The sequence below is a fragment of the Nesoenas mayeri genome (assembly GCF_963082525.1).
Source record: "Nesoenas mayeri genome assembly, chromosome: 18".
In the NCBI taxonomy this organism is placed as follows: domain Eukaryota; kingdom Metazoa; phylum Chordata; class Aves; order Columbiformes; family Columbidae; genus Nesoenas; species Nesoenas mayeri.
This window is the reverse complement of record NC_137566.1, coordinates 10,621,889-10,645,116: the sequence shown is the minus strand read 5'-3', so window position 1 is coordinate 10,645,116 and position 23,228 is coordinate 10,621,889. Positions and strand designations below refer to the sequence as shown.

Genomic DNA, 23,228 nt, shown 5'->3' with positions numbered 1-23,228 from the left:
ACCTCCCCACAGCTTCCCCTGCTGCTTAGCTATGGGTCAGCTTTATTATTTTCATGTGTGCTATCGTTTCTGTTGTGAGCTATAGCTGCTTGTGGCATTTTTCTGGACTGGGCAGCCAGAACAGCCCTCAAATAGCTGATAGGGACAAAAATGTTTTGCCCATGTAGCTGTATCCTCAGAAACAGAAGGGCCAGAGCTGTCAGGATTCCCCTGGTCCTTTTCTGTCTCAAGGATGAGCAGATGGTCCTTCCTATGGATCGACACACAACGGCTTGGTGCTGGGGATTTATGGTGCAGTCATCATAAATAACTGATATTATTTGCTTTCTCTATTTAGAGAAAAGTATTGTTCTATCCCAGTAACAACTGGGAAAACAACTGCCAGCATTTATCATGCGAGTGCTGGAAATAATAGAGGTCAAGTGGATTTATAGTGCCAGAACCCATTATGTGTTTGAAGACTAATTAAAGTCTTAAATGAGATGCTTGTCCTACTGGAGGCGGATTTTTTTTCCTTTTCTTGATGCTGTGCTGCTTTCTTTTTTGTTTTAAATCCTTCCTCCTTTGAAGAGCTTGCTGCAATAATGGAGCACTAGCTTGACAGAGCTTTCCTGATTAGATGTCAGCAGAGCATGATTTGAGATGCTCTGTGTGCATTTGGATTGCTGGACCATATCTCTGCTGTCACTTCTGAGCTTGGTAGGGTTTACAGACCAGTCTTCTACCCCACACAACTGGCTGGCTGGTCTAATTTAATTATATTGAGCGGTATTTGGAGTTATCTGCCAAATTCAAGGTTCTCAAATGCTGGGGTCTCTACAAATGTGGGGAGGCACTATCCTGGGCTGCAAGAACTCACCCAAAAGACGAGCCAGTATCTCCAGTTAATACAGGTACAGAGAGGAATGACCTTTTCATGAAAATACAGCAAGCGTTTATGCCAAGATTTGTTGTGTTCTCTTTGCGGTGCAAAGCTTGTGCTCCGGGGGTGACCTCTGCCCAGCTGGGGGCTGAGGCAGAGCGGGGTGATGTTGGCCGTACAACCTTTCCCTGTTGGTCTTCTGTGGAGTGCGCTGTCAGGTTTAATTCTGCTTCCTCTGGTACAGCCACCCCAGAGGGATACAACGTGTTCCCAGCCTGCAAATAGAACTGTCGCTCGATGGCTTCGGGGGGGTTTGCTTCGGCTCGGACGGGGATGGAACAGGCAGCTCTCCACGCTGCTGGAGAGGGGGGAGAGCCCAGGAGTTATCAAAGCACATGTCAACTTGATGAGAGCCCCTGGCAGGGCTCCCGGAGTCGCTGCTACACATGTTCTGCTCGATCTTGTCAACTCCGAACCCTTAGGAGCACCAGTCGGATATGGAGACTGTTCACAGAGGAACACGACTCTGCCCACACTGTCTTACCCGCTTTGCCCTACCGCACATTTACATGGGATGATTCCATTACCACCCTACAATAAAACACTTCCTTGCTAGGAAATTTTTGCTATGTGAGCATTTCTCCTATAATTGCACCCTGAAAACCGAGGACTTGCTCATTGGAGGACCTGCCTTGTGGCCCAGGAATTGAGTCCTTCCATCTGGAGAGGGAAAAAAAGAGGGTCTAGATGGGTGTTTGATGTGAATATGTGGGGTTAATTTCCCAAAGACAGAAGAACAGAAAGTGTTTGCAAGATGAGGGGATGTAATGGGGCTGGGGGAAGCAAGGATCTCCTCCTCTGTGCAACCAAGTGCACGAGTGTCCCCCTCTACTCTGTTGCAACAAACTTCGCTCTCCCTGGAACTCGTTGCTCCCTCTGGGGCAGGGAGGTGACCGCCTCATCGACTTTTAAAATACGAGAATGTGAAAACGGTTAAACGCACCTCAGCAACCAAATTGCCAAAGCAAAAAGGGAATAAAAAAATAGGCCCTGGTTGATGGTGGTATTGAGATCATGGGCGGGGGAAAGAGATTTTGAAAAAAAACATTTAAAAAAGCAACAAGGACCCTGAGCCTGAGCACTGAAAAGAACAACATCCGAGGAGCTCCGGGAAAACAAGGCATGAATGCAGCCAGTCAGTAGCGTCGCTCAGCTGATGTTCACAAGAAGGTTTCAACTTGCTCTAGCGGAGACCTCAGTAAACCTTACAGACAGAGACAGCATTTAGAAATACCCCTGAGGTTTTCCGTTACCCTGCAGTAGGCTTGGTAAACATGCCAATAAATACTGGAGAGAGAGGAAAAAACCTTCCAGAGGAACAGACACAGGTTTTCAGCTGCTCAGTCTTTTGCATCCACAGCTGCTGCTGTTGATCGGCACCGAGGAAAAAGAGGCAGAGTTGAAGTTTTGCTCGGTATTAGGCAGCGCTGTGGGGGTTACTGGGAAAAATAGCTTGGAGGAGGCTGAAAATTGTATCTGGAGCCATCTGAGGGAATGTCCTGGTTGGAGACAGAAAGTTAATGGGACTCCTTCTGTTGTGGGGTGCTTGTGAGTATGGAAATCCCTCTGCTGTCCTGGACGATGGGTCTGTGCGGGTTCCTGAGCTGCGGAGGGAACGGGAGAGGCTCCCGTACGTGGGGTGGGAATCGCTGCCTGTGCCAATCTTAACATCTGTGCTTCTTAATTCCTTCTGGCTGCTCATTTCAATGGTCCTGCGTGCCACAGCTGGTGGGGATGGCAGAACGAGGGGCTTTTGCGGGGCCAGCGTTTGGCCCTGGCACTGGTTGTGTTTCCTTTAGAAAGCAAATAGCTCAGTTGGGTGGCTCTGAAGTTGGGTTTGTAACTCCTAACTTCTTCCTCTCTTCGCTCACCCGAACGCGAAATCCACACGGTAACAGGAACAGCAGCATCAAAACAGCTGGGAAAGACAAATTGTTCTGCGTGTCCTGGTTGCTGGGATAGTCGCAGCTGACTGCGTATATTAAATTAACAAAGGGGAAGGCAGGCTTTCTCAGATCAGAGATTAATGGTTTCTGGCCAGCGGTTTAATGTACAGAAGCACCTGAGGACGGAGGTGTATAATTAACGACTCTCTAGGCTGTTGGAAACAATGTGTGTTTATCTAATCAGGCACACTTTGCTTCTTTCTTGCTTTCCTGGAAGTGGCTGTTAAAAGTCTCTGTGACGCACGCTCACTTCCAGATGCCAGCCTTGTCTCTTGGGCATTGCTTTGATACCCAAACGTGCCACCTGATGAAGCGTTTGTAGGTGTCTTTTATTCCAGACCCACCTCGCTGCTCTGCACATCAGACCGTAGGTTATTCTGCAGGGAGCCGTGAGCAGCCATAGCGATGTTCGGAACGTCACCGTGCGTAACCGGGAGCCACCGGGCACAACCCACCGCTGCCGCCCCTCGCTGAGCTCCTGCCCGGCCGACGTGGCACCAGCCAAAGCCTTTGGTCAGTTGGCAGCGTGGGAGGAGACCTGGGGCTGCTCCGTCCCCATGCCCACGGGTTGCTGGTGGAGCGACGAGAGCTGCTGTGGGGTGTCCCGTGCATCCCGCTGAGCTGCTGCAGGACTTCAGCTTTGTGCAAAGAGCTCTGAGTCTGTGGGTGCTGCTGTAACAAAAGCAACGGCGCTGTTAGGCGGTGGTGGGAAACTGGGGAATCTTTAGGTTTGGCGAGTTTGCTGTTGCAGGAACCACACGAAGCTCCGTGGTTTCCGTTCTCAGGGCTCAGCACGGGGATGGGTTTCCATTCATATGTGTTCATCCATCCTCCCCCAGGGTTTCCCCCAAAGCTTGGAAGTTGTCATGGGACCTCAAGGGCTTTCATTGCTGTATGTTGAGTGTTGTTGGTGTGGATGTCATGTGGCGCTCGGCTAAACCGAGGGGGGCAGGAGTTTTCCCAGGCATGGTGAAGACATCCCAGGGCCGTTTTGTAAATCCTGGCTGTTAGGGAGCAAGGCAATAGCAGCTGGAAGCAGGTTGGAAGGAGATGTGGAGTTCAGGGGAGTTTGGAAAGCAGGAGTCAGAGCTGAACTGTGTTTCACCCACTCTGTTATTGCTAGAATACTACATTGACATGAATTTTATGAAATCTCAAATAAATATAATGAGTGCTGCGAAGTTTTCTGATTTCTCTGTCAGCTTCAGGGCAAGGTTTTGCTCCCCTTAAGGCTGAGCCTATGATAATTAGAAAATATTTGCTCTTTCACTTAGTTTTCCAGCCCTCATAACCATAGAGAAAAGCTCCAAGCTGCATCCCAGATACATTCTTTAAATTCAAAACATGAAGATAAAGCAACAAATCCACGCATTTGCCAAAATATATTTTTGTGATGATTTTTCTCAATGTCAGTCCCATGAGTTTTGTTGTTTAGAGTGGGGTTTGTAACTCCTGGGTTCCAGAGATGTCGGTTGAGATCAGGGTCACAGTGTGGCCCAGCCTCTGGTTTGATAGCAAACGCTTCATGCAGCCCTGGCTGTGCTGTGATTGTGTTTTGAAAAACACCCAAAACAACAGAGAAAAAAACCCGTGTTTGAATCTCAAGGACAGCACAGCTGCAGCATCTCGTCCTTTTGACTTTGTAGTTAACAGGAGCCGAGGGTCTGTCCTGGTTTGAAGTTTATCTGTGTGACATTAGGGCTGTCAGTGAGTGACACCCTCTTGATGCGAGAGTGCGTTGTTTTGCAGGAGCCAGGCCAAAGAGGTTCCAGAGGATCAGCATGGACAGCTTAGACCTCCTGAAGTTCCCTTCTGAAAAGGTAAGCAAAGATGTCTGGCCTTGGAGATTAAGTATCAGTGGGAATCTGTAATGGCTTGTTGACCGGCTTCATTTGCAGGGAAGTGTGCAATTAGCAGATATCACTGGAGTCAATGGGATTAACCAGAGAGGGTTTCTAGAGAGCCTGGAGAAGAGGAACAGCTGGTCTAACTAAAAAGGCACTTAACAACTGAAAGCTGAAAAAGCCTCTTCTGTGCTTTTCTGAAAAAGCAGCCCTTTATTGAGAGGATAATCATTAGCTTTTTAGCCCCTTTAGTGGCTGGTGGCTGATCCCAGTGCTGCGTTAGCCCAGCGGAGGCTGCGTCCAGCACAAGGAGGGAAGGAGAGGTCAGAGCAGGAGCTGGTGAGTCGCAGAGGGTTTGTTCCAGGGGCTCTGAGGACCGTCTCTGTTCTGCTTCGCAGCGGCAGATCCAAGCACATCAGCCTTTTCTCAGTCTCCCCAGGGCAAAGGCTGTTTCTGCAGTCAGCTGGCAGTCACTGAGCCTTCCCACCTATGGGAATCATTTATGTTTCTCAGAAAAGCCTGCGCAGGATCGCTGCGGGCACTGGTGCTGCCGTGGGGTCAGTCCTGCCCATTCCCAGAGCAGGCGGCCAGACCAGCAGCCCTGTTCCCCCCTTTTGGAACGTCATTGGCACAAATGATTTAAGTTCATGCTGCGCTTTCCAGGCACAGCTCTCCTGAGTGTCCCAGGGAGCATTCCCCCTTTTACAGAGGCATCACAGAGAGAAAAAACACCCAGGTTACAGGCAAGTGCAAATGGTTAATGGGAAGCAGCCTGGGGCTTGCAAAACCAGTTGAGTGCCTGAACATCCCAGTAAGCGCTGGGAGGGCCTGACAAAAACTCCTCTGTGTATTAACTCTCTTCAGGAGTTAAACTCCAAACGCTCTTATGTATTTTTATTGATTCTTCCAACAGCCCGCTGTCTCTTTTGGCTCCTATATGCTCTAACTCCATCTCTGGAGCGTTGGTGACAGTGTCAGGGGGGTGTTCTGCCCTGTGTCCCCATTGGAGCAGCGTGGCCCAGAGGACTGGCAGGGAGAGTTTTGCTGATGTGATTTGCTGCTAATGCTGCTGCTTTCCTGCTCTTTGCTGTAAAAGTTGAGCCTCGTTCGATAATTCAGGCAGGGTTATGGGATTTCAGGGATTTCGCAGGGAAGATGGAGTAAACAGGAGCTGTGGGTAGTCCGTAATTGTCCTGTTCCCCTTGCAGTGGCCTTGTAGGCTGTGTACAAGTTCACCTCTCCTTGTAAGAGTGTTTTGGATGCAGTTCCCCTGCTGCAGCTCCAAGGGAGAGGTGATTACAGTCATGGGAAGGGGTTGTTTGCTTCAGGCTGGCTATGGTGAGAGCGATAAGATTGTAAAGAATAAACCAGTGGAGTGACCTGTGATCTCTGCAGCGCCCTCTCGTTATCATCTCACCCTCTCTGCCCTTTGTCTCTGCCAGCGATGACCTTCAGCTCAGCAGGGACCCCTGTTAGTGCCCAGAACAGTAGCTCTTGGCCGAGGTCTCTGCACCGAGACGTGTCAGGGCAGAGCGACCCGCCAGAACTCACCCAGCAGACGGGAACGCTGCTTCCCCATCATCCTGCGCTCTCCAGCCTGTGCCTTATGCCTTGTTTTGAGCTTCTCTGGTTTTACCTCCCAGCCATTGATTGCTGTTTATTCCTCTCTCTACCAGACTAGAAATCTCTTTATCACATGCTGGTTTTCACCCTGAAGGTGCTCACGCACTGTAATTGAGTCATCTATTCTTTTTGTCATGAACTAAACAGTTTGAGGGCTCTAACTAAGGCAGTAAGGCATTGTAAGGCAGTTTCTTTCCAGATCTGAAATCATTTATCCATCATTTTATATGCCTGTAAATAAACCAGCCACGCTTCTACCTGCGTACCTGGGGTTTTTAGGGGGTTTCTGCTTCTCCCTGTGGGCAAGTTGACTATTGTGTGTTGTTTGGGTGATACTTCTTCTCCACTCATTAAAATCTCACACTGCAGTGACAGACAAGGTGTCCTCATTCAACCCCTCACATGTCGAGCAGCAACTCACACCATCTAAACTCCACATTAACTTCTCGCTTCTGTGCGTCTCCTGTTCTGTGGCTACTTGGCAACAGATCTCCACATAAACCTGAGACAGGCAATTTGTGCAATGACTGTTTCTTGCTTTCCCAAGGACCAAAATGGGGACAGCCATCACGTGGGAGACCTGAAGATCTCTGGAAAAGAGTTCTTGTCATTACCTGCAAGGTCAAAGAAATACCGGGAGCACCAATCCAGTTCAGGAAGAAAGTCCCAGGGGTCAAATACATCACCGCTGGATACCAGTGAAGTCCGCGTCCAGGTGTCACAGTCGGTAGGAAGATGTTTTTTCCTCCAGTACTGATCTGGGAGTTTCTTATATGCTTGTTTGTACCTCATTTCTAACCTGATATGGTGTTGGATGGAAAACAGAGCCTGTAACTACATTTGCTGTTGACTGTTTGGGGAACTGTGGGCAAATCATTGTGCCTTTTTGAGCCTCAGCATCACTGTCCATTATACAGAACAATTGTACCAACCTCCATCATGAACTGGTTTATGAGAGCTTGGTGTTTAGTGGTGGTATTTGTAACCTGTTGAGGGACACAGGTCTAGACCTGAACTTTCCTGAGTTTGGGACTGTCAAGATGTGATGCCTTGAATTCCAGAAGAACACAGCAATTCAGAGCCCTTGCTGGGTGGGGCCTGATTTGATCAGTCTCCCTGGGTTCCTGAGGGGTGGGCTTGTTGCCGTCAAGAAACAGCCCTTTTGGGGTTTCTGATGAGCAACTGAAAATGCTGGTTTTCTTTGCCAAATCTGGGACCTTAGATCCTATTCCCTTTCATCTCATTGGTGGCCTCCAGAGTGGCAATGTGCACAGTGGTCTCTTTGAATTCATCAATCGTTGGGGCAGAAGTGACAGAAAGTCATTGTGTATGAGCTTCTCTTTGGAAGCAAGTTAGGTGGAGCTGCTACCTGAAGAGCAGGAGCTGGCCCTGCTGTTGGTGATTTCTGGCTTACTGGCATGGAGCAGGTCCTGTGTTGAGTGTTGAGGAGTTGTGCTTGGCTCTTGGGAGGGCGGTGGGGATCCATGCCCTGGAGAGCTCTCCATGAGCCTTTTTGATGTCTTCAGCCGGAACAACTGAGCTGTTTGTTAGGCTGTTATCTTCTGGTTGTAGTGATGTCTGTTGTGACATGCAGCAAATACAACCTACCGGGAAGGTGTCCTGCAGCTGTGTTGGTTTTGTTGTCAGTCCTGGAGACAGGGATCACATCCATGAACCATGGCGTGTTCCTGGATCGTGGGAGGGGGCTTGGAGAAGTTCGAACTCAGTGATCTCAAGTGAGAAGCTCCAGGTTCTCAGCTTGTCGTTGCCAGGAGATGTAGCGTAACAGCAAAAATTTAATGATGACATGCGTGCTTAAAAGTCTTTGGGCTCTTGCTTTATACTGAGACTGTACCACACTATCACAGCCCTGTGATCATTCAGTGATTCCAGATGGAATAAATCCAAGCCAAGGAAGACAGACCTATTTTTTCCTAGCAGTTAAGAAAAGTGATATAAAGTGTTTTCATCCTGGGTGAGAAAGGGTCTGAGCTGCAGAGCTCGGGATGAAGCCCGTCTGTAGAGCGGGGATGCTTTAAGTGTTTCTAGCACAGAGCCCTCTGTTTCTGTTCTGCGGATCACGGGGAGAACATGTCCCGCTGTACCGGGCTGCATGTGCGGATGTACACATCCCTTTTTGACAACAGGCATTCCTGATTTCCACTTCTCTGACCACTGGAGAAAGGATCTTTACACTAACAGGTTTTTTTTAGGCAGCTCTGAGCTCATTCTTCATTCCCAACAGTGCTTGTGGAGATGTTCTAATAGGAAAAGCATTTCCTACTGCTCACCGGTGCAAACATGATCATTGGGAAGGAAAACAAAGTTCATCCGAGCTAGAAAGGAGACAGCAGCACAGGGGCATCCGAGGCAATACAAAGGCAGAAAGGAAAAAGACAAACTACTTCTGCCAGAAATAAACTTGTATTTTTAACTCAGACATTCAGCCAGAAACCAAACAAAAGTCGTGCTCCATCAAGAGCAAGGCGAAAAGCATTTCTTGGGAGTGTGGCTGTGTCTAAGAACGGGCCCCGTGGGACATTGCCAACCCCCAGTGACCTGGTGACAGTACCCGTGGGGTTTTGGGGAGTGTCCATGAGGAGCAGGTGAAGATGGACACACCCCAGGGGCAGGAGGAGCCTTCTGGACACGGGTGGTTGATGCTGTTGCTGATTCTGATGGAAACCTGTGAGCAGAGGAGGCACATGTGGCTCCTTCTGCCCTTCAGGGGGAATGCAGAGCCCTTGCAGAGTGTGGCTGGGCTTATTTGAAAAGCCCTAATTCCCATCCATATAAGACTTTTAAAATCAAGTGTAGCAAACTCCACCCAAGATGGCAGAGCAGCTTTCTCTGGCCAGGCTGTTCAGACAAGAAACCCTGCAGATTCCTTATTTTCTGAATGCTCAAAGCAAAAATCAGTAAACAGCAAGTCCTTAATTAGAGCTGAGCTCTCATGGTTGATTTAAGGTGCTTTAATGGGATGCGACAATACCCGCTGTCCCATCAGAAGGTGAGAAATCATCTCCTGGGGATGCCCAGGAGAAAAACTCATCCCAGCGCTCCGAAGACGAGTGATGTAACCTCTGGATAAGTCCTGCTGACACTGACCTCCTTCCAGAGAGGCCTTTCTGCATTGGGCAGGTCCCTGGGATGGGAGGTCCTGTGGCTGTGGTGGCTGAATCAGAGCTCTGGGTTCGCTGCCCGTCTCTGCCACCCGCTGCCTCTTGTTTATCTCCCTTTTCCCCATCTGCCTGATGGGTGATGCTGCCTCCCTGCCTACCCCGGGGAGGTTACAGAGGCGTGATGATGGCTGTAAAGTTGTTTGAGCTTTGGATGGCAGGAGCTGTGGTGGTGTTATTAGCATTGGTGATGATGATGCTAATTACTGAGCTGCTGGGAAACTCCCCGTGGGAGGAGGCGAGAGAGGCAAGGGGAGGCAGGAAAGTGAGCTCGGGGATGGAGAGGAGCCTGTCCCTGCTGGCAGCTCTGTCCAGCCCTGGGAGAAGGCTCATCTTGTTGGCAAAGCCGTGGGGATGCTGGACTGGATAGGAGAGGCCATGGCCCAGGTGCTGCGTAAGGTAGGAGAACACGTCAGGGCCCATGGCAGGTCCCTCCGTGTGGCTTTAGACCTTCTGCTGCTGCCATGCAAGTTGCTGGTGTTGCACATGATGGAGAGCTGGTGCAGGAGGGCTGCATCGCTGGTGGGGCAGAGAGATGGGCTTCCCCACCCCTCCCAAGGCTTCCTTACCCCTTTCTGTCACAGCAGAGCCTTGAGCAAAAGTAGCCGCGTTAGAGCTCAGTCCCTGTGCCTGTAGTCACGGGTTGCTGGATCCAAGTGCTCCCTGGGACTCGTGCACTGCACACCTTCTGAGTTTCCTCCCTTTTAAAAGGAACATCAAAGCAGAAGGGTTTGTACCACATGAAGCTTGCACACATCAAAGGCTGGCTTATAAATTTAACCCCCCTGCTCCTCTGTGGAGAAAGGTCATAAAGCTCCAGCTCTGGATTGACTTGGTAACAGCTGTATTTTAGAGGGATGGGGTTTTTCTAACACTTCAGAAATATCAGAAGTTTTGTGTCACTCACCCCCCTCTCTGAAAAAACAAAAAGGAGAGGGTCTGTGTAAGAAATGGGATGTGTATTCCTGAAAAGACTGTCTGGGGAGGGGCTGGGGACCTGCCCAAATCTGGGACTTGGGTTTGAGGTCAGCACCAAGCTAAAGTCTCTGAGGTCAATGGGACTGTGCATGTACCAGAGTTCAAGGGCTAAAGCACTTTCTTAGGTCAAGGTCCAACAGCTGGAGCAAAATCCAGGGAGAGAATTAAGGATCAAACCAAATCGTCTCCCCTCCTTGGGGATCTGTGCCCTGGTTCTGTTATCTGGACCCTCCTCTTCCCAGGGAGCGCGTCCCTGCTCCTCAGACCTGTCCTTAGCAAAGACCATTTATAGTCAAGACAAAGAGGAGCCGCGTTTGATTACAGTGACAACTTGCAGAGATGGGTTGCTGATGTATTTAGACACCGAACAATTTGCGAGCACACTGTATCGCCAGACATTCCCTAGGACAAATGTTTTTAAAAGACTTTTTTTATGGTTACAGTAAAAAACACCCATAAAAGAAGGGAAAACATCATAGATCATCCCCCCTCGCCCCAAATGCAGATCACCAGAGCTCTTTTTATGGTCTTCTCTCTCATGATTTACTGGTGGGCTGTCAGGTTGCGGGAGCGATGCACGGAGCAGATCTCATGGTTGAGCCTTGGTCTGACATCCAGCTACGAGTGTTCTGGTCCTGGTGCCAGGGGCAGGGAGCAGAGCTGGGGGGCAGCGTGGGGTCCATTGCAGAGCCAGGCAGGAGTTCCTGCCCGTCCCTGCCGAACCGTGTAAGGATGTTGGGTCCCCCATCCATCCCTGTGACTTCACCGTGGGTGCGGACTTGGCCGGGTGGGTGCTGGAGCTCAAGGATAAATACAGCCTTGGTGGCTTCCTCCAGACACTTATGCTCTGGCCCCAAAGAGTCTTTCCCTGGTTGTCGTCTGTTGTTTGAGAGAAGGTTAAACTGATATTTCCTTGCAGCCCCCCTGGAGCTTGAACGCAGGGGGTTCACCAGGCAGGCTGTGCTGCTCCGCGCTGCATGTGCGTCATCTCTCTTTCAAGATGAGGTGTAACCTCTTTGTCTTATTGATGTGTAAACTACCTCAATGCCAGGGCAGTGAAAACGCACGCCCTCCTTTATCTCACAGCCTTTATGTTTTGTTTAACTGCATGGGTGTAATTATACCATTATAATTGGTCAGAGTTTCTGGTGTAAACGTGCTCCGAGAATACAAGAGCGAGGGGGATGGAGAGGAAGAGAGAAGACGGAGTCAGGGAGAGGGAAGGCGGCTACTGCTAAATTAGAGACTGTTCCTATGACACCTGGGGGCTGCTGTGCTGCTGTCAGTCCTGTTGGAGTTGAGCAGGTAAACACTGAGCCCTGGCTCATTTTGTAATGCTTTGTCTTCCTGTTTGGTTTGCGGGACCTTCTGTGCTGCTTCCAGCAGACACAGACCTGGGGGAGACGCTGCGCTGAGAGATTTTCTAGCTGGAGGCACGATGTGCTGGAAAACTTCTGAAGGGCTTGAGCCTGGCAGGTATCGGGAGACTTTTCCAGGGATTTGGGCTGTTTGGTGACCTGGTTGCCTCCCCAGAGTCATCTTAGATTGTCTGACCTTTCTTCCTATATATCTTTATAAGGTTTTTTTGTTAAGCTCCAGGGCCCTTTACTTGAGCTGCTCTGACTCAGGTGGGCTGGTTGCAGAGATGCTGCATGAACCAGGGCAGATTTAAAAAGCGTTCTCCCAAATCTAGAGGTGCAGCAGGGACAGCAGAGCCAGAGCCAAGACTCTGGGCGAGTTTTGGGGTGCAGAGCCCTGGCAGACACTGTTCCTCGCTGGGACTTTGGTGGGGAGGCAGGGAAAGAAACGGGTTGATAGAAAATCTCTGCAAAGAGACGGTGGGGGTAGGCAATAGCGTTCTCTGGCTTGCACTGCCTCTGCTGCATTCGTTGCCTTAGAGGTAAATTATCAGTTTCTTCCTTAAATATTAACAGCTGCCAGGTAATGAATTCCCCCTCTCTGTTTTATAATGGCACTAAAATTGGGATTTGCATTGGTTTTATCTGTAATTATCCAGTGAGAGTGTGTGAGAGAGGGGGAGGCACGGCAGGCTCTGCTGCAGGCAGGTATCGTGCCGGGGGGACCCATCCAGGTTGGACTGCATGATCTCCAGAGGTCCCTTCCAACCCCAACCGTTCTGTGATCCTACGAGCGGTTCTGTGAACCTCAGCACGACCCTTCGTGACGGCAGCTCCGGTGTGCGGGGCCGCACAAGCGCTTCTGTGAGGCTTATGGCTTTACCATCCATCATTAAGTTACTTTTTCTCATGGAGAAGGATGGGGTTGGGGGGTAGGGTAGCACACACAGCTGGACTAAACCCAGAATTACCTGCCAGGCTTCTCAGCATCCCAAGGAGAAGCTGGTCCTGGCAAGGTGTGGCTGAAAGGGTGCGTGGGGAGGGAGGCTGGTTTTGGAGCTAGAAAACTGTAAGGAAGAGCTTCTTACCAGAGGAACCTGCTCTAGGAAGGAGGTAAAAACACAACTGGTTGTCCAAGGTCCCCCAGCAGACTCTTGTTGGAGGTTACGACACAAGGTCTGCAGGCTGGAGCTGACTAACCAAGCTACCAAAATACATCCTTCTTCCCTTGACTCATTGTAACTGAATTTTCAGTTATTGGCACTTTGAAGCCATAATTGAAGTTTGCCTTCCTCCTTGCACAGCCTTTTCTCCCGGCAAATTGTCAGCCGTCAAGTGGTATGAGACAGTAAAAGAGATGTTACGCTCACCATTTCCTAGAAACTGTCACTTTAAAGAGAACAATACTAAAAAGAGGGATGAATCAAAGCCAGATCCAGAGCAATAAAACTCCAAATGTTTGTGTTCCCTCAAAATCTGGAACTCTTCATTCATTTCTAGGGTTTCTGTTGGGCCTGGGGCACTTTGTACATTCGCAGTTCCGGCCTCTCACATTTAATAAACTGCACATTCCAGAAGAGCTTAAAAAAAAATTATAGTCCAGGTTCTCTTTGGGTATAAACCAGCAAAACTCTGCTTAAATCACTGGAGCTGTGACGACACCAGATGACACAGGAGCCTCTGGTGACTGGGGATTCTCTTTGGTTTTCTTGCACGGCTGTCTCTTGCTGGGGCAGACGGAGCTGCAGGAGGTGCAGGCAGGTCCCAGGGGATGGGGAAGGTCTCCCCGCTTTGGCCGTCGCTGCTGCTGCCGCTGGGCAGGACACAGCCCGTGTCCAGGGTTAGTGTGGCCATCACGAGCCTCCGCTCACTCCTCGCCTTCCGCCTGCGTCCACGCTCCCATTAGCAGTGCTATTTTCGAGCCTCCCAAGGCGATTAACACCAATTAATCTAAAAACGCCTAAATAATGGTTTTTCAGAGCCCCTGGCTCCTTCCCATTCCCCTTGCAGCCACAGGAGTCTGCAGCCCGACCCTGGCACGGGGCTGAGCCCGGTTCGGCGCTCACATGCTGCAGGGGCTGCTGGGGAAGCTGTTTGCTGAGATGTGCAGTTAGAGAAGGGCCCTAAACGATCCCATGGATCCAGCTTTTCCATCCCGTGTGTCCGTGCCACAGAGGCAGCTGCAGGTCCCTGCAGTGCTCGTTACACTGGAGGAGGGGAGAACCAGCTCCTGCAGCGGTGCAGCCCCCTCCCAAGAGCCAGCAGAGGCTGGGACCGCTGGGCATGCTCAGGTGCGGGATGCGCAGCTCCCCTGGGATGTGCAGAAAAGCCCCTGGAGGCTTTTTTGCCTGTATCTAAACCTATTTGCATCCTGCTGTTCTCTGGGCACCGTCATGTGGAGCAAATCAGCCTCCACATCTTTGCCTTCCCCAGACGGGGTGTAGTTTCGTCTTGCCCTGTTAAGCAGCATCTACCAGAGCAAGAGCTGCTTTTTGCTGATAGGAGAAGCTATTCTTGTCTTTGCATGTGATTTTTGTCTTACCTGTTTAAGCGCTTCTGAGAAGGGCTGTGTCTGACCATGGCTGAAATGGCAAACCCGCGGGTACCAGCCCCGGGACCCTCCCTGCCCCCAGCAGCACCAGGATTTCGTGTTTTGTGGGGTGTCTTGCATAACAAGGCCTTGATCTTGAGCATGGCCTTCAGGCATTACTGGAAAATGAGTAAATAATAATTAAGATTTGGGCGTTTGCTGCAGCGAAGGGTGTTTATGTGGAGGTTAGGTGTGCGTTATGGGTGCTACTGCAGGTGGGTGTGTGCGGATCCACCGACGACCTTCACCCCATCACCACCACCCCAGTGAAGGTGCTGCATGTATTCATCTGCTTTTTAACACAGCGCTGTGCTGAGAGCAAGTAGGTGTCTAAATAAAAGTACGTTTCAAGAAAGCGGCTCAATTTTGGCAATCCAGAGACGAGCAGGCTTTTTTTGCAAAGCGTTTTCGAAGCAAATTGTCGGGAGGTTCCGATTTCAGATGCTCCGAGAGCAGTGTGTTGTGGGTTGGAGGGCACAGCTGATGGGGGAGCGGTGGATCTTCTCCATCGCTGAACAGGAGCGTGTCCTTCCCCACGTTTATAGACACCTGTCTCCTCCATCACCACCTCCTACTCCTCGGTGGGGCTGGAAGTGGGGAGCTCTGGTGGGTAAAGTAGGTGACTGGGAGCTGAGTGCTGCTTATTAACCTTGGCTTCTGTGCTAATTAATCAAGAATATGGGTTATATCGTTTAAAGCATTGGAGTTATTTCGGCTGAGCAAATTACTGCTGCTCAGCTGAGACTCAACAGCTGAGCGTGGTCCTAGTTCCACCCCCTTCCAACTGCAAAGTGAATCCCTGCAACCTGTTTCAGCTGAAGCCTTGTGCTTTGCTGCTGGGTGTGTTACGGGGTGCACGGACAGGTACCCCAGCTCTGAGGGGGGGGGAGCATCGGTTACGCTCCAATAACTCACTGTTTGCTGGCATCTGCCTATAACCTGAATTTTTTTTGAGCAAGTACTTCATGTTCGCTCTCATTTCTGGTATTTAAGGGATTCTCCAGTTTTTTTGGAGGGCAAAATTGGCCTCTGGAGCTTCCCATCTTCTGCCATAGAGCAGACTGACTGACCTGGAATGAAAATGCTGCCAACATGTCTCCTTGGTTAGTAATGGAAGCTTGAGGTGCTAAATCTAGACTTGTGTGTTTATGTTGAATGGTGACAGGGAAACCCAGCCTGGCATGGTAAATGCTGTCAAAACCTATGTGGAAAAGTTCCTACATTAACTGCAGGGTTTTGCTGTAGCTTTTTGAGGACTGTTTGAATACGCTGACAGATAAATTGCCTCCCAAAGAGAAACCAGAGGTAATTTCCATGCCGTGGATGCCCTGGTCTCAGCAGTGAGGGCTGGCTACCTGACCCGTGATCTCAGGGTAAGTTACCGTGTAGCTGGGGAAGAGGTATAAACCCAACATTAATACGGTTGTTGCACAAAGTGGCCCAATCCGAGCACGGTGACACCGGATTTGGGGCAGTCGGATCCGTGCTGCAGGTGGCCGAGGTGTCAGTAACACTTCAGCCAGACACACCATCTCAAAGCGACATTGTCACCTGCTATCGATCCAAAGGAATGGATTTAAGGCGCGTGTGGCAGTAGGGCACGCTCCCAGCAGGTCAGCAGTTGCTGTATTAGGGAAAGAGGGAGCGTGGGCGAGTTATTTTGATTTTGTTTGAAACAATAAAACCCAAGTTATTTGAAATCTTACCAACAGAACCAGCTTTTAGCACCGGCGTTTATAGGGGTGAGTGGGCGAGTTGTTTAAAGGAAAAAAAGATCTTTGAAAACAGTCCAAGTGAGGGTGGTAGTTTCATCCTCCGAGGGAAGCGCAGCGCTCGGGGGGTGTGGGGTCTGCGCCAGGGTTTGTGGGGTTTGCAAAGCAACGGGGGGCACACGGAGGACACACGGAGGGCACACGCGTGCCCAGGGCACACTCGAGGACACGTTTGCAGCTCCCAGTGTGGGAGCTGGGGTCTGAAACTGCCGGTGGTGTCTGTGCGGATCATGGACACCGCGCTCGCTGTCCTTTGCTGCATCCTAAACTGGGGTGCAAGACGTCGTTTCCTCTCGCACTGACCTCTTGTGCGTGGGCTCTGTTCCTGTGTTATACCCTCCTCAGTTGCTGTAGCATTTTTACAAATTAAATCACAAGCTAAATTGAAGTTTAGCGTGTGAGCTCCCCAGGCAGCAGCCCAGTTTGCGGCTGATTCCCAGTTGTCTCTTACCTTCCATGGCCAACGGCACCAGAACAGAATCGGTGCGCCGTAGTTGCCTTTTGCCCGCCCTGTCCTGATTCCGGGGTTTTGCAAGGTCCTGTGTGATGGAGAACAGCCCCCAAAGCTGCATTTGTTCAGGATAAAGAAATTTCCTATTTTTGCAATGAAAGGTGAGAATGAAGTGTAAGAGAACAGCGTGGCCAGGGAGGCACGAGTGCCACGGGGGCTCTGTCCCCACTTCGCCCCTGCCCGCCAGGTGCTGGTTGTCAAGCTGCTTCTCTTTCCAGTGACCCCTTTCACAGCCACAAATTCACGTTTCATGTTCACATTTCACAAATGGGAGGTAAGAAGAGCTCTTGGGCTGTTGCATACCATTTCTATCTTTCCATGTTTAAAACCTCATTGCAATTAGAAATTTCCCTCTGTTTGGCAGTGGTACATTTAAATTAAAAGATGTTTGTGGCCGAGCATCTTTGGCTTTTGCAATAGGTAAAAAAAAATGGTGTGTCTAATAATATGAGGAGCAGCGGGACTATCAAGAGCTAAAAATGGTCCTTCAATATTTTGGTGCTTTAAATCTGAGTGATTATAATGTGTCTGTATGTGCACAGGGCATTTACTGTCGTGGTGCGTGTGCCTGTAGAGCTGAGTGTGTTTGCAGATGTAGTTTAGGAAAATTGGTCCCAATCTATTTTTAAGGTAAAGTGTGTGTGGCGGGTAGGAGGTGAGGAGGTGGAAGGAAAGCTAAATATTCACATAGCTCCGCTGTGTGTTTAAGAGCATCATCTTAATAACACGGGGATGGTGGCAGCGAGGTGAGGGAGAGCGAGCGGAGCCCACCCCCTCGTAGCAGGGCAGGGGTGACGCGGGAGGAGCGTGACGAGCGGGGCTGGGGCTTTAAGCCGCATCTCGCGCCGGGTCAGCGGTGCTGGCAGCGCTCTGCACATGGCTGCGCGCTCCGCATAAATCCCAGCGCCGGCAGCCGGAGCGGAGCCGGCCGAGCTCTGCGGGCGGCAGCTGAACCCACGAGCGCCGGAGCTGAAGAGCATCGGAGCGGCAGCCCCGTGTCCCAGCCCCGCGTCGCCAGCGGTTCCTGTGGACATGTAAAAGCCGGAGTGTGGGAAGCGCTGGCTGCTGAGCTCAGTGAGTACAACTCGGGTTGGTTTGTGCTTCCCTTCTGTCCTCTGAAATGAGAGGCTACATCAGGGGTAGGAGAAGGAGGGGGATGCAGAGATACAGAAGAGAGATTTACTCGGGCCAGGGGTTGGGTATTGCCTGTGTGTGCTTGTTTATTTAAACTTTGTAGGTGGCTTCAGTTTGAACTTTTTATTATTAATATTTTTGCAACTTTGTGGGAAATAGATGCAAGCAGCACACAGCCTGCTCGCGTGTGTGCCGGTGTCTCGGAGCAGAGCTGGCGAGGGCGGCTGGTGGTTCCACGCTGGCGGGGGCGGTCGGGGTGTCTCTGGCCAGCCCTGTCTTTTTGGGGGTGCTGAGGGGCCGGCGTTGGAAGGGAAGTGCCGTCCTCAGCAAAGGCCGGGCGAGTTTAGCAGCTCCTCCGGCTCTAAAAAGAGTCTTGTCAAGGAGCGAAGACTCCAGCCGAGGTGCTGGTGGCCAGGGACCAGGAGATGTGCTCCCCAGCACAGAGGTGATGCTCCAGACATTTCAGCTCCCGGTAAAACAGGCTGCGGCTTTTGGCCGGGGATTTGCTTCCACTCCTCTCCTCTCCTCTCCTCCAGCCCCTTTCTCTGCAAACCTTCCCTCCGATGCTTTTCCCCAGGTGAAGCCATGAGGTGGGGATGTTAGTTCAGGTGTCCCTGCGAGGGGAGGGGGTTTGGGGTGCTGGCCCCCATGGAATGTTGCTGCGGGGTGAGGTCCTGGGGTGATGTGGGGATAAAGCGAAGCCGTGTGTGGGCACTGGCGGGACATGGGCAGCTGGGGATGAAGTGCTCCAGCACTGTCACCATCACCACCCCAGCTCTGCCTGGGGATTTTGAGGTCATCTGCCTGGAAAAGAGAGGAGGTGAGCAGTTGTGATGTGTTTGGTTTAGAGAGGGAGAGACAGATAAGGCATAGCACGTGGGCACAGATGTGATGGAATGAAAATCTGCCAGGCCCTGGGCAGATAAGCACCTGCTAGAACAAGGGGCACAGTTTTTCCAAGAACTGTCCGCAGCTGAGAGCTCGGCCCTGGAGACTGATCGCTGGGTCGTGTCCCAGCTCTGCCACTGCGTCACTGAGGGACTTGGACAAGTCACTTCATCTCCACATTGTCTCCACCCTGAAATAAGGTGGGGAGGAGGAATCGTGGACACATTTAAATGCAGTGCTCTCTGAGGGAGTAATGGTGAAAACTCCTGCTGCCGTCCTCACCTCGTCCCTGACCCGGCACACACCCCAGAGCCAGATCACCTGGAGCAGCAGCTTCTGAGCCGGATCCGCTGTGCCAGAGCTGCCGGGTCCTGCGCGCAGGTTGGGCAGCACCAGCCCCTCGGAGGGCTGGACAAAACCGCAGCGAGCCATGTGTGAGCTTGACAGCTCCTTGCTGCATCGGGGCAGGTCTGGGAGAAGTTGAGCCCGCAGGAGCGAAGGGACCAAAGGCAGGTCTGCGAGAGAAGCTGATCTGACAGCGGAACAAGGTTTGGCCCTTTGCGCAGCAAAGCAGAGCTGCTGCCCAGGACCCACTGAGGGATCCGGGTCTTGGGCCCGTGGTGACCGGTTGTTGTGTGTCTGTGCTGTTGTGGGACTGTTGCTCGGTGCCGTTAGGGGATGTCCTGGCTCTCAGGAAGCCTCCTGAGCGTCCCGGACATGCCAAGCGCTGGGCACGCAGAGCCCAGTAGCAGACGGTGAGCCCCGGGCTGTGCCTGTGCATCCATCTGCCCTCGCAGCTCAGTCCTCATGCCAGGAGCAGACTGTGAGCAGAGGGAGCCAAGAGCTCCGCGTCGTGTCGTATCTGGGCATTTAAATTAGAGAGGTGCAGGCCGGGGGCAGCGCTGGAGGGAGCTGGCGTCAGCGGGTGCTGCTGCGCGCCCCACGGCACCCAACATCCCAACACCAGCTGCTCTGTGTACCAGTTCAGAGCATCCTGTCCTCTCCTGGGCGTGTTTCGAGCAGGGATCCTGACACAGGAGAGCGCGGCGTCCCTAGCAGGATGCGCCCCGGGAACCCGCGCTCTGCTGGGGCTCTGCCCGCTGCTCCTGCCCAGGCAGAACTTGGGAGGGTCTGCGGCTGCTCCCATTGACTCCGTGCGTTTGCGGGGAAGCCGAGGTGTGAATGAGCTCCTTGCTTCCTTCTCCAGCCTGAAATTTGGGTCACACAAGCCAACACAGCAGAGCAGTGATAGATGGAGTTCATCCTCCACTCCAGCCCGAGCAGGCTTTGATTTCCAAGGTGCAACTGTTGGTGGTTCAAAGGGTCTGTCTGAGCCGCTGTGTCATTAGCGGGCTGGCACATGGAAGGAGACGAGAGGGGTTTTTCCCTTCCATGCTCAGCTCTCACATTGCTAATGTTCCTCTCTGCCCGCTGCTAATTTTGACACTGCCCTAAATAGAAGCTGAGTGCATCTCATCTGCTTCACTTAGCACACGGGAAAATTGTTTCCCTTCATTTATTGAATCCAACTTGTGGCTGTAACCCTGTCAGCACGAGGCGTCCCCCAGCCTGGAAGGGCTTCGTGTCCGTCTGTCCCGGTGCAAAGCGGCACCGAACGTGTAGGAGAGGGACGGCTCCTGCCTGCCTGGGACGGGCTTCACTTCACGAACCGCCACGGAGATGCCACCTCTGCTGTTGATGATGTTGCTGATTCCTGGCTGTCCGGGGGGTGTGCTGCTCCCCCAGTGCCCCTTCCCCACCCCGTGCTGGAAAATAGCTCAGCACAGGCAGACTGGGGGAGTTTTCGGTTGGTTTCTCTTGCGGTATTTTTTCCAGCACCTGGTGGGAGCAGCTCAGCACGCAGGGGCTCTTCCTGCGCCTGGCAGGTGCCCCTCTTACTGCTGTTGAATTGTATATCCCGTTCTGAGCGGCTCCTTGGAAGGATCTGTTCTCCAGAGCAGGACTCTGGGTTCATTTTCCAGCACGGGACGCGCAGCCCCTGGACTCTGAAAAGCTGCCTTGAACGTGAACCCTTCTGCAGCACGACTTAAATATATCACTGTCTAGAGCAAGGTGCTTATTTGAGGCTCTCGTGAAAGAGTTGTTTTGTGAAAAACTGTAATTTTGTGTCATTTGCAGCTCGGTGACTGTTCCGAGTGGTGTGCTGAGGACACAGCAGCACATCTCGCTCCCACGCAGGGGTCTTGATGCTTCATGATGCCTGTGGCCTCCTCTAGGATGGAGTTTGATTGTCACCGAGGGTGAAATAACCTCTCCCTTGTTCTCTTGGCAGAGCCGGGAGCACAGAGGGAGCTGTGCCTGCCCTGAACGGAGCAGGAGAGGGCACGACGTGTTGCCCAGACCATGCCAGACAGAGCGATTGGACACGGGGAGCTGTTTGGAGCATTCTGACCCTCTTCTGTATTTCCCTGTCTTTCCAGAAGATCAACCGGACCCCTTCGGATGAGGAATGCTTCTTTGACCTGTTGAGCAAGTTCCAGAGCAACCGGATGGATGATCAGCGCTGCCCGTTGGAAGAATGCCCGTCCGAGGCTGCAGAGGCGGCTGCCACCCCGGTCCCTGCGCTGGAGGAGCGGATCTGTAAGTACCGATGTGTCCGTCTGTCCCTGCTGCTCCTATGGCCTGGCTGGCTGCTGTGTTTTTACTATGAATCTTGTGATGTTTTCCCCAAGCCTGGGCTCCCCAAACTGAGCGGTTCTTTGGCAATCTGCATCATTACTTAATGAGGAAAGAAACATTCGTATGTTAATGGTTGCTGAGAGAAAGGCTGGGGAATGTGAACTAAGGCTTGGAGAGGAAACTAGCAAGAGAAATGCAGAATGTACTTGGATTTTTTTAGTATTGATCTTTAGGTCTGGATCTGTGAGGTTGGCAGGAGGGGTTTTGCCTCTGCCAGCGCGTCCAGGAGGACGATGCTGATGTTTGCTGGGGAGCTGGGGCAGGCAGAGCGCCGGCACGGGCTTCCACGGGCAGGTTAAAGTGTCACCAGTTTTCCTCATTGCGTTGCCATGGAGGAAAAACTTCTGGATTTTGTAGCATTCTTGGATGCTGTGGTGTGATAGGTGCTGTGGAAGAGGAGCCAGCAGGATGGGTAAACAATAGGAAGCTGCAGAAGGCAGACAGCTCGCCCGCAGGAAGAACAGGGATAAATTGAGGAAGCCTCCTGACAAATAGATGGGACAGGAAAGCCAGGTTGGGTCTGTGTTTGCGCTTCGGTTTCATGTCTTTTTTTTTTATGATGTGGTGTTGAGGTTCTTTGTTTAAACCAAGCTGGAGAAAAGCACTAAAATGCGCAGGTCACGCTTGCGTGCTTAAGCACCATCACAAAGGGCTGAAAATACACTTCATTTGAAGGGATGGTTTAGTGGGTTGCAAAGGAATGGGGAGTGCAGAGTGGAGACCCCTGACAAGAGCCACAGTCTGGGGCTGCGCGGGAAGCGGGTCCGGCTGCGGCAGCGCAGGCTGGCGGCGGAGTGGGTTTTATCTTCTAAGAACCAGCATCGCCTTTTCAAGACACTCCTTTCTGATACAGAAGTGCATTTGACTGTAACAGCTGTGTAATTTAGGGGACTGAGTTTAAAACGTGAAGCTTTATAAAGAATGTACAAGTAGGCATACGTTCTGTTCAGCTCTCATCTGGTCTCTGAGCCTTTCAGACGTGTTATTTTCAAGGTGTCTTTGGGAGCTGAAGGGGAAGAAACTTGCGTTCACATCAGTGCAGAGATTTTGATGTATTTCTGCAACTCCAGGAGCAGGGGCTCTACAACGAGCACGTTGTGTTAGGAGGCTTGGGACACCCTCTGCTCAAGTGCTCTGTGCTCCCTGGGACAGTAACACCAGTGGGGTCGGGTTTCTTATCATTTTCTGTTGCTTGTCCTTGTCCTGGGCGCAGCGTCTGTTGTCCGGGAGCGTTTTGCTGCCGGGAGCCAAGAGGCTCTTGGCCCTGAGCGCTGCCCGGCCACGCGGCGTCCGCAGAGCTGACGGTGCTGTGTGCCCCTGCTCCCGCAGCCCAGTCCTCGCTGATGGCATCTCCGCAGACCGAGGAGTTCTTCGATCTCATCGCCAGCTCCCAGAGCAGGCGGCTGGATGACCAACGCGCCAACGTGGGCAACCTGCCCGGCCTGCGGATCACGCACAACAACCTGGGGCACTTGCGTGTGGAGGGGGACGCCCAGGAGCCCGGGGACGAGTTCTTCAACATGCTCATGAAGTGTCAGGTACTGCAGGGCCGATGCGCTGCCGAGCTGGAGAGGGGGGGCCCTGGTTTCTCCCCAACTTGCCAATGCCACCCCCTGCTCCCAGCTGCCCCGCGGGGAGGGGCTGTGCCCAGCAGCTGCGCCCACAAGCCCTGGGCACCCCGGCGGGCGCTGCCTTTGCCTCCATACCCTCTTTTAACCCTGTACTGAGGGCTGGGTGTCGTCACCGCTCTGCGAATGAGAGCAGCTGAAGAACCCACCATCCA

The 23,228-nt window shown here is 51.9% G+C and overlaps 1 protein-coding gene across 1 annotated transcript in view; it reads left to right on the top strand.

Annotated features, from left to right (window-relative positions):
- GPSM1 (G protein signaling modulator 1) overlaps positions 1-23,228 on the top strand; it is a gene marked incomplete at both ends in the record, with an annotated part of 56,553 nt that overhangs the window by 33,023 nt on the left and 302 nt on the right. The window contains 4 exons of the mRNA XM_080355852.1: positions 4,618-4,688; positions 6,883-7,062; positions 21,187-21,346; positions 22,775-22,983. Of these exons, the coding sequence (XP_080211978.1) occupies positions 4,618-4,688; positions 6,883-7,062; positions 21,187-21,346; positions 22,775-22,983 (620 nt within the window). The remainder of the gene's footprint in view (positions 1-4,617; positions 4,689-6,882; positions 7,063-21,186; positions 21,347-22,774; positions 22,984-23,228) is intronic.